This window comes from Nylanderia fulva, unplaced genomic scaffold (genome assembly GCF_048542155.1).
Source record: "Nylanderia fulva isolate GAGA-0341 unplaced genomic scaffold, ASM4854215v1 Scaffold11, whole genome shotgun sequence".
In the NCBI taxonomy this organism is placed as follows: Eukaryota; Metazoa; Arthropoda; class Insecta; order Hymenoptera; family Formicidae; genus Nylanderia; species Nylanderia fulva.
Genome location: NW_028189302.1, coordinates 4,780,182 through 4,795,565, shown reverse-complemented (window position 1 = coordinate 4,795,565; position 15,384 = coordinate 4,780,182). Strand labels below are relative to the sequence as shown.

The 15,384-nt window shown below is 30.7% G+C and overlaps 1 protein-coding gene across 3 annotated transcripts in view; it reads left to right on the top strand.

The window, feature by feature from the left end:
• The window catches only part of LOC114936958 (carcinine transporter), a 39,630-nt gene that overhangs the window by 19,534 nt on the left and 4,712 nt on the right, over window positions 1-15,384 (top strand). For 2 of the 3 annotated variants that reach the window (XM_029310321.2, XM_029310322.2), the window contains one exon: window positions 14,011-14,261. In XM_029310321.2, coding sequence (XP_029166154.2) covers window positions 14,020-14,261 — 242 coding nt within the window. In that variant the 5' untranslated portion in view covers window positions 14,011-14,019. Of the gene's footprint in view, window positions 1-11,636; window positions 12,221-14,010; window positions 14,262-15,384 lie in introns of those variants that run through there. The other variant, XM_029310320.2, reaches the window with a different exon arrangement.

Below are 15,384 nucleotides of genomic sequence, written 5' to 3'. Positions count from 1 at the left end.
TTCTTCTTTTCTCGCTTTAAATTATTAATTAAATAGGTTAAGTTGTAGTTTATGTCATTTACAATTCACCAATCACGAATATTTGTACACTATTTCATACATCTTTTTTATTTTTCATATTTCATACGTCTTTTTTATTCATAAAAATAAAAATAGAGCATTCTAGTTATAATTCTAGTATAATTTAACTGTCACGTGTTTTCTGTATTACACGATGCATTTTATAAATAAAATTCTGTCGCAAATTGTAGATCGTGTAAAGTGGGCTTAATTGGCGAAAAAATAATTTCTTCTCGTGTCAGAGACTTTGACCAAATGGAATTATCACACATATGTCTAACTTAATTATATGTATATCAATCACTTCATTTTCGTGTGATATGACATTAATTACTATTATTTATACAAATGGTCGAAGTACTTCTGTCAGTCTTTTTCTACACGTAATCGTAACAATTAGGGGTAAAACTTTCTTGATTATTTTATAATTATGCGATGTTTATGTTGTATATCATTGCAATTCATGCGAGAGTGAATTTCAGGTTGTTGGCTGATAATTATATTCTCACGGAAAGTATAATAAAAAAATTTCTTATAATAATAGCCCCATCTTCTTGTCGAGTCAACTATCTTTAAGCGTACTTATCATCAGCTCTTTATCATCATGTTTACGCTTCGCTCTGGTTTCGTCGAGAGCAAATATTTCACGACCTCGCTAAAAATTACATGCTTTATTCCTATACGGGTCGATGTTGTAATTCAGAACTCGACGAGTTGCCGTTTTTTCCATTTTTACCGACAGTTATACAGTTATTACGCAGTGTGTCATAGAATATGAAAATTAAAAAAAAAATCATGTATCTTTAATTAGCGTGCGATATTTTTCTTGTATTTTAAACAGAATTTGCACTGATCTCAGCAATATGTTTTCGTGATTTCGATATAATCGTTATCACGAAAAAAAATCTCTTTCCTGTGCTTCTTTGTACTGAATATTCTATTATGCTATAAAATTATGTGTACAATATCTGTTACCACGATAACATATAACATGATCTTCTGAGAAAATTATGTAAGGCTTTAAAGGATATTGATTATTCAGGATTCTAATTAAATTCATACAACTATTAATTATCAAGAGGTATTTTACATTAACTGCCTCTCTATGCATACATATTGAATTAAAAATTTAAGAAATGAATAATTCATGAAATTGGTCATCTATTCGAAAGTGTAAGAAAATTCTATATATATAGTACATAATTATTATATATCTAATCCTTTCTAAGTATACGTATGTATATTAGATAGGTATATAATAGGTAGGATTAGATATAAATAAATATTATATAGACATATAATAGATATAGGATTAGATAGATGAATCCTATAGAATTAAATATAAAGAAAGTGAAATAAATAGACATTTTTTTTCGAATGTCAGATCGTGTACAATTTTCAGATCAATATTATTGATTAATATAATATTAAATCCGATTACAGGAAGATTCGTGTATTCATTCGTGTATACGAGCAGGTTTTTGACGCGATACCAAACAAAAGAGAGATCCAATTTTAATTATTTAGGTGTTTTTTATGGCCTGATTTTGTTTGGTAGCTTGATATTCCGCTTTTTGTTGCAAAAATTCTATTCAGCGTCCATCCGTTTGATTGAAAATACTGCGGCACCAAAAAAAATTATAGTAGAAAAAATTATACGGATTATAATCGATCAGATGTTTCGAGATACATCGCGGCTACGTGCTCCAAGTTAATTCCGTTTATCGGCATTGATCAAGGAAATATTGTAATAGCAAGATTCAGATTATTGGCGATGCAGTTCACTTATATCGCGTGCGATATAAGCACGTGTCTTTATAATTATTATCATTAGCGCATGTGTTATAATTGAATCATCGTAATTTCAGCGGAAATATTATAATTTTTATCGTAAAGCATTAATTTTAATATCTCAAATTTTTGCGGGAATATTATCTTATCTAAATTATATAATCTTAACTTTGATACTTATAAACTTCAATTTTGATCTTTTAAAAAAGATTTCGTTTCTATTAGGTTTATCAACTGTCAGCTATGAGAGAGATTATTTATATACAGAAATGATGATTAATTTTGGTACAAAATCTTGGTGAATTTCGGAGAAACCCGCTTTCTTGACTATGCGTTTTATGATGCGTAAACAGGATAAAGAGGAGTCGCTTTTAAGCGGAACTAATTGCATTTGCGTCATTTTTTAAAATTTATTGAAATTGTGCGCGCGGAGATGATAGAGAAGATTCGATCGGCCATGAATAATAATAAATCGTGAAACATCGAAACCACAAAAGCGTGAAAACGCGAACGATTTGCGCACGCCTTCGTCGAGCTATACGACTTTTTTACACGAGAATTGCATAATCCGGCAAATCTTATGCGAAGCTTATCCAATCTTACGTCGATTATAGGACGAGATGACGAAATCGCGAAGAGGTGTGTCCGCGGAAACTGGCCTGTAACTCGTTCATACGATGGGCGAGGTTCTCTCGTTTTTATCTGTCAGGTGTGCAATCGATCTAGATATTACATAAATTGCAACTTGTTATACCGCAGCAGTTGATAGAAAAATTATAAAAAGTAATAATAAGCCAGAGATGAGTGATAAATTGCTGCTTAATTATTATTTGCGTTTGATTATCGCTCCAAGTGGTTTTTTCCTGACGGTAGAAATTTACTATACGAGAAGTGAACTCTTAGAACGCTCATTATAATCAGTAATCATCTACTAATTAAACATAGAGTACAAGAAATTCTCTTGATAATTGCGAATTTTATTGTTATCTCATCTGATCGATCAAATATAATGCTGAAGGAACGAGAGAAAATTTGCAGGCTTGAGAAAATTTGTCTTCCATATATAACCTTAGAATTCGATTCAATTCGTGATTCTTGAAACGTGATTCTTGGCAGCTGCATCTAGACCGAGAAATCGGGAATTCGTCGTGTTTATATATAGCTGTATGCGATTTTATCGAAAATCATCTACGACGCAAGTGCAAGGAGGACTTGTTTATTCGATATGCGTGTTAGTAAATACAATTCGCCATTTGTTGTCAGGAGGAATTGGAATTCAAATGCGAAATGACGAAACTGCAGAATCCGCGGTGGCGGAGAGCTTGAGATTGATATCTCTCTCATTAACAACAAAATTGCGCTGCGATTTCTTCTTCTCTCTCTCTCTCTCTCTCTCAGTCTCTCTTGTCGTTATTAATTTTAATTGACGGTTCGCGTCATCGCGCACGCGTAACGGAGCGGAAGATATTATTCGTGCGCTTCATTCATTTCCGTACGTCCGTTTATGTTATTGCGAGATGTAAATATATCCAGACAGAGTTTAGGAAAAATGTAGAAGGAAGGAGGAAATTTATTTGCACAAATAATTTTATACAATGCGTCGGATCGACGAGGAATTGAATTTCCGATCTTTTTAGTGTGTTACATGAATGCTCGTAAATCGTTTGCTATGTAATCCATGAGCATATTTTCTTATCTATCTTCGCACTCTGAACAGATTCTGCCCGAGAAATATTGTATTTAGTAAATACAAATTTTAGAAAAAAACTGACAGATTAGAGACTGATTAGTTTGTGTTATTTTGAATTTACTGGATAGTAACTGTAACAAATTTTGCTTTGATAAAATTTTATTTAGATAGCTAGCTACTAATTAATACACAAATAATTTTATTATTTTAATAAATAATCCTGTTGGAAAAATATTTTCTAGATTAAAAACAGCTAGAAATTAATTAAGATAATTTAACGATAATCACTAAATGATGACTAGTTTCTACCTAATTAAAAATATCAAAAATGAATATATTTGTATATATTCAACAATGTGGCATTTTGCCTAATGAGAAATCTTTATAAAATTCTCCAAAACTCTCGTTGCGAATTTCTTCTCAAACTTTGTCGTGAAAAAAACTGATAAGCATTCGTATAAGAATTATCGATTAGCTATTTATCAAGATGACAATCAGTCACTATCGTCTCTCTCGGCTCCGACGTATTCTCACGTCGCGAATCACGTTTTCACGATACACGATTTTTGCCCTTGACAGACTACTTGATGAATTATTGATGTTGCATTTGAATTCATTTGAATGCAATGGCACGAAATGGCCGAGGAATCCGCGGCTTTACGAGAGAGAGAGCGACGGCCTGATTGGCAACGGAAGTCGGGCCCAAGCTTTAAAGTGTTCGTAAGGGAAGGTGTCAAGTAATGATTAATGACTGCGGAGATATTATGTAAATCCAATTTTTACAGAAAATAAGCAAAAAAGCGAAATATCTCTCAAAATATATGTTTTATCGTAGATGAAATGTAAATAATAATACTCGCATTTTTTAATGACGAAATAGAGAAATTTCTAATCCCCGGTACAAAATTTTTCATATGTAATTATATGTAAATAATTATATAATTATACATAAAATTGTAAAATTATATGTGAAATATGTCTATTTTTATATATAATTATATAAATTTTAAATTATAAGGGTTCATGTATAATCATGTCAAGTTATATATATTTATATGTATATATATACATATATATGTATGAAGAATTACTTATTTATTATTATATATATAAATTTATATAATTATATATAAAAAGCACTTTTATCTAATTATGTATGGACATATTTCATATATAATTTTGCGATTATATGTATAATTTTATATATTTCTATATAATTTTATATTGCTATATATAAAAAATTTTTTACCGAATCCTCAAAATTGTTAATTATTTATATGGCTATTAAAAACAATAATGAATAATTTATTGATGCGTTTAGAAACTTTTTTTCTTCTATTGTATAACATCGTATCACGTTTTCATTCGTTTATTTTTGATAAATCATATATAAGGATATAAATCTATAATTATAGTCTATAATATTAAAGAAGAAATAGGATACTAAAAGCAGTTACGATTCGCATCGATTCTCAGCGGTACTAGCGATGAAACAATCGATTTCATTTTTTTTTTTATTTTTTCAGAGCAAGTAGATTCCGTGTACTATCGAGTAAACCAGTCGAGTGTGACCGCATTGACATTTTCAAGGACCTCCTAAAGGAGGACGAACTGAGGGAGTAGGAGCGAGGATTAGATTAGGTCACGTGGAAACGACTGCCACGACTAAAAATAAGAAAATGATCCTCACGATTATTGATTTGTAGAGATAAAGAGCTCTATCTTAGGGAGGCGATTGGTTAGCGAGAAATACAAAAGATACTCTTTAGATTGTCTCAAAGATATAATATCCTTCAAAGCTTATTATTTGATATATAGATAGTTTATGCAATATGAGGCAAATTTATCATACTTTATCGAACCTAAGTAATGGAAAACAATCACGTCAGCGTTTGGCAAAACATAGCATGACGTCAAGAAGAAACTGCGATGTTTCGTAGATATCGCGAAGCACGTGTCAATTAGAATGCTCGATGATTAATTACGTCAAATAGGAAATTCTTGAGAGCTCTTGTAGATATGTACATGGATAATGTGGAATATGAAACGTATTGTATAGTTTTCTCTCGAGGCCACATTCGATCAACGAGGTTCCTATATTTTCGTTGCTGCTGCAGTCAATTTTGCATTTTTTTTATTCGAAAATATAGGTGGTCGTTAACGTGCGCGTTCTCTTTCGAAAAATTCCAGTATGTATAGAAATGTAATAATTTATATAGTCGAGAATATAAATTCCACGAATGCGGTAAGTATATATTATTAAACGCGAGCATGTACCATTAAAGCTCTTCTACGCGCAGCACGGAAGTTGTGATTCGATGACGTTTCCTAGATATATTCGGCAAAAAAATCCTCTTTTAAAGGATTGCACGTCTTTATACTGAACGATGGCATTGAGTTTAATATGAGAAAATGTGAATGTATCCGTACTTTGTTGCATTACTATTCCTGATTTTTTGTACAGCCTAAAGTTTTTTGTTATTGACTTACGCCATGACTTATAAAGCTACAACGAATCGAAATAATCGCGACTGACAATAAGTGATTTCGAATTCTTGAATTGGAATTTTAGTAAATTGTTAAATTAAAAAGGAGATTAATGGGAATAAATTATTCTATAATAATTTAATGAATTAATTAATGTTACGAAAAATAAAATTTAATTCGTAAAATTAATAAACGTCAACAAAAAATTGTTTCGTAAAACATTAAAATTCGTAACTCATCTTGAAGTCGCGTAATAATATAATTTTGGTAGTGAAATAACTGCTATTATTTCTAATTTTGTTAGTAATTTTGTTAGTAAATTGTAGAACTAAAAAGGAGATTAATGAAAATAAATTATTCTATAATAATTTAATGAATTAATTAATGTTACGAGAAATAAAATTTAATTCGTAAAATTAATAAACGTCAACCAAAAATTGTTTCGTAAAACATTAAAATTCGTAACTCATCTTGAAGTCGCGTAATTCTAATTTTGTTAGTGAAATAACTACCTACTATTATTTCTAATTTTGTTTCTAGCATCTCTGTTAAGAGAAATTTGTTGTCAGATATAATTTTGTTTGCGACGAATGATATTTGCCACACATTATATTAATCAATATTTTTGATATATTTATTTATGAAATACGAATATTTATCCTCATCCGATGAAATCTTTTAATATATGCCTGGGCGAAGTTAATTGCCGCTCTATATTCGCTGCCACAAAGCATCCTCACGTATGGCTGTTATCTAAATCCGCTAATAAATTACGGTTTACTTGTCTGCTTGTTAATTGCTTCCCTCGTAATGGTCTAGGTCGAAAGTACTGTTGAACAAATTGATAATCAGAAACTACCATACTTTACTGTTATAAATTATGCACGTAGATCTCGATCAAATCTTTGATTCACAATGCTGGTTGCAATTAACGTTATCTCGTCGTTATTCGTCGAGCATTATTTGTTATGTGCTTTCAAAATGTATTTTTATCTTTACCATAATTGTATGTAGAAACGTTTTGAGGTATACATTTTTCTTTCGACACAAACAAGATTAACAAGATAGTAATATCATAGAGTCATTTTATACACGATAAGAATAAGATACGCCAATTTGCAATTCACGTAAATAAATAAATAAAATAAGTTAATAGATGAAAAAATAAATTATATAGAAGTCTTTATATGATTTATAGTTAACCTCGATCTGATTTTGTTTTTACTGGAAATATGTTAATATTTTTATGGAATCTAAAACTGTGGCCTTACTAACAATTGCGAATTTTGTCCATTTGTGAAAAAACATTAAAACATTAATATAGAATCATTATTGTTAAATTACAGTAGCTTATTTACTAAAATCAAGAGCACTTGAAGTTAGAGTTGAACGTTTTTTTTATTAATAGGTAACATAATCGATAAATGATGCTTTAGTGATAAGATATATTGATAGGTCAAAGACACTTGTCACTTATGAATAAAATATGTTTAATGAAACGATAATTAACGAAAAGGACATTAAAGTAAACGCCGCTTGTAAAAATGCTTTTTATGTTCTTTGAATCTTCGTGCACGATCCATAGAATTTTTGACCACGAAAGCAAATAGAAGAATACATTAGAATGAAAAATCGCTGTTTATCTAGTAAAACGAAAGAATATTACAATTTTAATTAAAATATTTTATTATAATCGCGCGACAAATATTTTAATAATAGATTTTTTTAATATCTATAATAGATTATTATAGATTTTTTAATATTTATTATTATTAATATTTTTATTATCATATGGTATTCAATTTTTCTAGTATTTTTTTAAAATGTAGAATTTCTCACTTTTTGTTGAAATTATAAAAATAATGTTTTCTAAAGATAAGAACAACAGTGGCGTCATACACTTTGTTACGTTACGCCACTTTATCGATGTCTAATCGATACGTTCGGAATCGGAAAAAAAAATCTCGGTCATCATTAATCATTAAGTAACCGCGAGATTACTCGAGTGCTCCTTCAGCAATCTTTCTATTCCAGCTGTTGAGGACCACCGTCACCTCGATTGGTGCACTTGAACTCGACCTGATAAAAAGCTGCCGTTTTGAGCTACCTTGTAGCTCTTACGTCCTTGCGGCTAGAGTTGATTCATAAGTTCGCGGAAGTCCGCGAGCGAATTCCTTTCTCGATGGAGGAAAATGAGTGAGCCGGAGTCTCTTTGTTTTCGTGAAGCACACTTCATTTATGTATTATAATGAATTATCGAGAAAAGTGAAAGGATAATTAACTGTATATTTGCAGCATACGCTGCTTGCGTTATCGTGCATAAATATTGCATTTCGTCGTATTAAAAAAATATGAAAACAAACTAAATTATAAATATAATCTTTAAAATTATATCTAGATTCATTATAACGATTCTTTAACAAGTGATTCTAATCTAAGTCATCTGAATGAAATTTTTGTGATTTTTTCTCACTCTGTTCGAAAGACATTTCAATTGTGATTCGCATTGCTATTTTATTCGAATTACACGAATTCGACACCTATGTTCTCGGTACACATAATACTATTGTTATCTAATATTTTTAAATGGTTTTACGTACTATCCTTATATTATTTCATTCTTCAGCTGATTAGCTATATATAGACATTTTATGCAATTATTGCAATTGCTTCGTTAGTCACAAGGACATTGTCATGCGAGAAATTATTAGCGCAACATTCTTGAACCGATTATTCGAATAGGGAGCAGAAATCATTGATAGTAGCAGTCAAATCGTTTTATTGGCATCGTTTTATTTACGACGGCGCCAAATATTTAATTGTCATTGTTATATATATAAGTCAATTTAATTTTCGTTCTTCTATCATTGCTTACGTAATATTACTTTTATTGTTTTTGTAATTGAAAGATTTGTTAATGTAAAATTTTATTTGGAGAGTCACCGCTCTCTCTCTCTTCTCTCATCTCTTGTTCTAATCGATAAATTTGGATATCAATTCAATTTCAATGACTGCGATATCTTCAGCTCTTACATTAGATTTAAAAAATTGTGAAATAAAAAGGAAAATACGTATTTTGAAAAAAATTTAAATGCTAATCACAATTTAGTAAATATTAATGCAAGAATACAAATGAGAAAAACTCGAAAACACATGCATGTTTTTAATTTTAAAAGAAATTATGTTTTATAAATGTATATCACGCACTATGGGAATGTGTGTGGCATGTTTGTAATCTGACTCTGCTTTCGTTCCAAAATAGATAGACACTTAGTTTAAATTTCAGTAATTATGACTTGTACACTGAAAACAAAATGATTGAATTCGAAAAAATATTTATTTCAATAATGCTTAATAAGTCATTTATTTAAAACGAATCATATTGATTTGATATAAAAAATACTTACTTGATATAAAAAAATTATCTTCAAAACAGATAAAATATTTATGAATTTAATAATTTTTTCAGTATAACAAATATATTTTGCAATCATCGCACGTTATCCGCGTGATATCCTGCGTGAAGGGATATACTTAATAATTATAAATATCAAAATTTTTATTTCTTAAAATGACAAATCTATTTCTCTTGAATTCCTTAAGGTGCACAGATGATTACGTAATGATAAAACAAGTCGCGGAAAGTCGAGAGCATTCAAGTGTCGACATACGCGCGTGATGACATTTCGATAAGGAAAATAATAAAAGAATCTGGGATTCTCCTGCCACGGCCACATTGACATTACGCGGACATTCTCTGTCGTTCCTCGAATTTTTCCACGTGCGCGAACGGGGAATCTCGCTCATTTTCCTCCATCTCGCAGAACCGATTCGACGCTCGAGCATTCCTTCTCTTGAGAATACGGGCTCTTCTTCGACGTCATTCGCGTTCATCAACCGGTTTCTCGAATCGTCGTCGTCCGGCCTTACCTTTCGACGTCTCCTTCTCGGCATCCCCTCCGAGATTTCGTTCTATACCGGTCTCTTGGGTTTTCCCTACGCCACCGATCAAGGTCGTCACCTTCGTGTGTTCGGAACACAGGTAAACTTGAATCGCGCATCGTTTTCGAAAGCAGTCGTCGCTAATCGTTGTTTAATATTATCTATCTTCTTTAATACTAGTCGTTTGTTTATGTTTTTAATTATGGATTCTCTCTCATCGTGATTCTCTTTCGTTCGCGAGATATATTATTTCGAATATTATCTCTAATATTTGATTTATACGGACATTCTTTGCATTCTTTTCATTTAGAAAAATGAGATTTTTTGTTCTTGACGAAAACCTGATTCTAAAAGATTATAAAATAAAGCAGAAAAGAAAGAAGTATGCAAAACAAGTTTCAGATATTAATGAAAGTTTATCGCTGACGTGACACGGAGGCTGGTGGCCACGTGTTTCTCGATTGCGGAAGACTTAAGTCATATTGATCGTGGAATTACGTTTCTCATTATTCAAAGATAACTCTTCTGCGGACCGATTCTCGATTGCGGTGACTATCGCAATTTGGCTAATTTGACATTAATACATATATATATATATATATATATATATATATATATATATTATCGCTGCATTTCTGTGCGGCTCAAATTTTCCTAGCTTTACCTAGCCTACAATTAAACATCATTAACGTTCACAAATTACTACGTTATAAGCTTTTGATATCTTTTATATACACGTTGATAATTGTAACAAGTGGAAAGTCACTATTATGTCTTACAAATAGTAAGTTTCTTCATATGATTCATGTAAATACTTGATGTCTCTTTTCCCGTCTTCTTGCGAAGATTAGTAATCTTTTGATTTTAATTTATACCTGACTCATTGATTGCCACACGCACATTAGTTGAAATTTAAAATGAGATAAAATCTTCGTAATCAACAAAAAAAAGAAATGTGGCGCGAAGCGTACATAATGTTCATTGTATTGACCTAATTGAATTATTGAAGCCTAATTGATTCAATTGAACAAGTATTAGTGATCATCATTGATATTGAACTGTTCGATGTAATCAGTTTTTTATATGATATACTTAAACACTTAATTGAATCGTTTTTCGATCTATATTACACTATTTGAATAATATCCAAGCTTTATTTTATATCAGTGTCTCTTTCGCTAATCTATGTATATATAATCTTATTATTAACTCGAAATATTGAAATCTGTCAGAAATTTGTCATTTGAATAATTGAAGATTCAATTAGGATATTTTCACATTTTCCCAATTAAAAATTGTCACCAATTTTTTATCTTACATTTTTAATAAATAATTAAATATAACAATGAGTTATTATTAATTAATGAGCGTTAATATACATAGTTTCGAAAATTTTAGTGATTATAGAGATATTTTCCTTAGAAATTTTCGATATCATTGATTTATCTGACAATACATTATATATAGGTATTTTGATTTCTCTTATCGACTATTGGGATGCAATAACCCCCTGGATTTTTGTGGAAATGATCCGCGCGCGCGAATGACCGCACCCTCGAGATTGACGCGCGCTTCGCGCCCTTCTCCAGCTGTTCTTTACGTCACAGGTGCACTTATCCGCGTCACGTCGACGCGAAAAGTCGCGGAGGAGAGCCGGAGTGACGTTCGCGGAGTATAGAGGCGGCAATCGGAGAAAAGGACACTGCTGCTTCTCCGTGCGTAAAATTGATTTCCCCGTGTGTGAAATCCCCGTCCGTTCTCCCAATGAACGTCACTCGGAAAACACGATTCACTATCCGGCGTCAGAGCGCCGCTCGTCCGTTCGCGCTTGTACGATCTATCGACTTCAAAAAGTGGGGAAGAGTGCGGTTTTCTGTTTAGGTGGAAGAACATATAAAGCCCCACCAATCGGTTGCACGGCTGGCAGTCCACGCGCCGTACGAAACGATGATGCAGTGCGTGCGCATTCGAAAAATTGGCGGCGTTTTATCGGAAAATCGAAAAGGTTCGCGCTTTTCTTCGCACGTATACAACGCGATCGCGACTGATCTCGATCTGTGAACGACAATTATCGTGCGTTTGGACTATATTTTTGCTTTCCCGCATTTTTTATACTTTTATATATACTCGCGCATATATATTATATAGTTCTCTTTTGTGCAATTCTATTTATTTTGTGGATTATTCATTCCCTTTGGGTGAATAAACACCTTCCTGTGAGTCTCTGTATTGTACGAGAAAGATCAACAGGTAAAGATTATTCTTCTTTGATTTTTGAGTGCTTTTGTTCGTCAGTTTCTATTTTTGTACATATAAGATGAAAAGTAGTTTCATGACATTTTTCTTGTTACTTTTATATCAAATAACGAATGGTTTTTTAATTGGTTCAAGTTATAGCCCTCGTATCCATAATTGTCGATTTAAACTATTAACAGTGTTCAACTATTAATAGGGATATGCAATAAAGAGGCTGATAATTAATATAATTGCTATCTTTTTTCTTTATGAATATATTAATTTTATGTTTTATTACGTCGTTATATTTAATGTTGCATGTAACAATAATCAAATAATTATTTAGTTTTTTTGAATTACTTAATTGAAGTCGATTATTCAAATTATAGTTATATAGCTTATGAAATTTATTATATTACAATAAAGAAATATTTTGTCATAAAATATTTACGGTTGATAAATCATCCGAAACAAGACAACTGTTGATTTAACGAACAAAGCAAGTTAATAAGATACATTAACAAATGCAAATAGGATAAACTAACCGTAAAATATTATAATAAATACGATATACCTAATAATAATTAGGATTTTAATTAATAGAGACTTAATTTAAATCAAAATAGATTAAAAGAACAGATTATTAATATATTAATAATGTTAACAATGAGTGTCTACAATATCAGTAATATATCTTTTTTTTTGTTTGATTAGTTTCTATCTATGTTGTTGTAATGTTTTTATATTAAAATGAATTCCTATAAGTTCACATCACATTTTATGAATATTTGATAGCATTATTAACGGCGATGACTTTATATTATGCGCCTTTTTTCATTACGTATCGTATCGAGGATACATTCTCAATATAATTACTAATGTATTGCATTAATGCAGTGTCATTCGTGGAATATCGTTTTACTTTTTCAGAAAATCTTATAAGATTCAGCAATCTGATTATGCATTACGGTTTCTTACGACAAAGTTATTTGCGCCTATAAATTTACGTGAAAAAGCAATGTTCATACATTTTCATCAGGAAAACATTGTAAAATTACAAATAAAAAATATTAAATCGCACATTTATTAAAAAAATTATCTTGATTAATTGTGGGATACTTTTTTGTAATTTGCAAGTCTGAATACAATATAGAGTTTAACATATCTACTCTGAAAATTGGATATTGAATTATATAAAAAAATAACGAAATTTTATGAAATAAGAAATGCTGTAGAATATATTATTATTATAATTTCTGTTATTTTCTGTTATAATTTATTTCAGTACTTGCGTCAAAACTACGTGACATTATATATTCTTTTTATATTTATCAGAGTTTATTACAACTTATCAACAACTAAATAATTTTCATATTTTAAATACATATAAATATAGGTCTCATAGTCATTATTTCAATATTCCATTTTTAACGTTAGTTAAATGCTTAAACATTTAGTTAAAAGCTTAGTTAAAAGCTCAGTAGTTAAACGCATCATAGTCTTTTGTGAATTTTTTTCCTGCATTCGTTATCATCTGAAGAAGAATGAAAATTGCTTTTAATTATCCAAATGGAAAATACTGATAAGTGTTTTGCCTCGACATACTCTCTCGTCTATAATTTCTAAGTGGCATTTCTCGTACTCCGGCAAATATTTGTACACAAATCGTTGTACATATTCGATGACCTTTAATAATATTGGCGATTTAGTTGCGTTAAATTGGGTAAAGGAGTTGCGGAAAATAGAGAGAAAGAAGGGAGAGAAAGAGAGAAAGAGAATGTGAGCACATTCTTGTCATCTTTCAGACGACGGTCATGGCCGGGTCCACAAAAGTTGAGGAGGGCAATGGTCCCCCGAAGATCGAGACCTTCGACGACATCCTACCATATGTTGGCGAAGCGAGCAAATACCAGTTGTTCCTGTTTATTTTACTCTTACCCTTCACGATCGTTTACGCCTTTTTATACTTCGCACAGTTCTTTATCACCCTCGTGCCCGCCGAATATTGGTGCACTATACCGGAGCTGGACCACTGGAATTTAACCGATCATGAAAAGTGAGTTTTTTAACCGAGACGATCGCTTGAGATTTTTTTGGATGATGCAATTAAAACAAACATACGAAACAAACAGCATTGGTAGATAACTATTACAAAAGAAACTGGGGAACAGCAGAATATCGGATAACTCATAGATAAAGAATGATTCGAAGGAATTAGTAAATGTTTAGATAGGACCAAAAGAAAAATAAGATTTTCAAGATTCGAAAAAGACTTCTCTGCAATTCGAGACCCTTAGAATGACATTCCTGGCATGCTGGATTCTTTGCATAGATGCAATGTATCATAAATTAGCTTTCTCAAAAAAAAAAAAAAAAAAAAAGGTACATTATGCTTTGAAAATTTTACTTAATTAAATTTTTCGAAATTCTAACACGTAACTCTAGACCGATAAAACATATATGTTTTATATATATATATTCCGCTAAATATACTATTTAGTTTCAATAATAAGATTAGATAACTATATAAGATTAGATAAGCTAGATAACATTCTATTTAGTTTCAATAATAAGATTTTATTACTTTAATAAGACTTAAGACTTTAATAATAAGATGTACGAATTCCTAACAACTTAAATAATATAATTACAAAACTCTTATTTTGTTTGAAGCTTTTTAATGCTAAAGGGTTTTTCCAAAATTGAGTAATTTTAAATGGTATGAATAATAAAGAACGCGTGTTATTTTCTATTCTTGCAATCGACTGAAAAATAAATAATGTGATAAAGATAGATTTCTTGTTCTGCGTTCAATGCAAATCGATCGTTCTGAATATAATTCCGTTCTTATTTCACTAGAAAAAGTGTTTTCCGTCAGAAATAATTACACTTATAATTACGTTACATTTCTTGTATAGGATTTCCGCTCTAAACAGAATAAAAGTACATAATTAGATTTCTCCTTCATTTTTATACGTGACAAACTGGAAATTACGAACGAATACATGAATATGAGACAAAGTTTAGACTCGTTTGATAAACGCAATTTCGGAATTTGAGTCGTATTAAATTTTATTGATAAACAAATATTTCGTTAAAAGTCAATTTATATACAGTAGTGTTTAGGAAAAAATATTATTAGGAAAAATTTGCGACTATGACAGCAAATTAAAAAATAA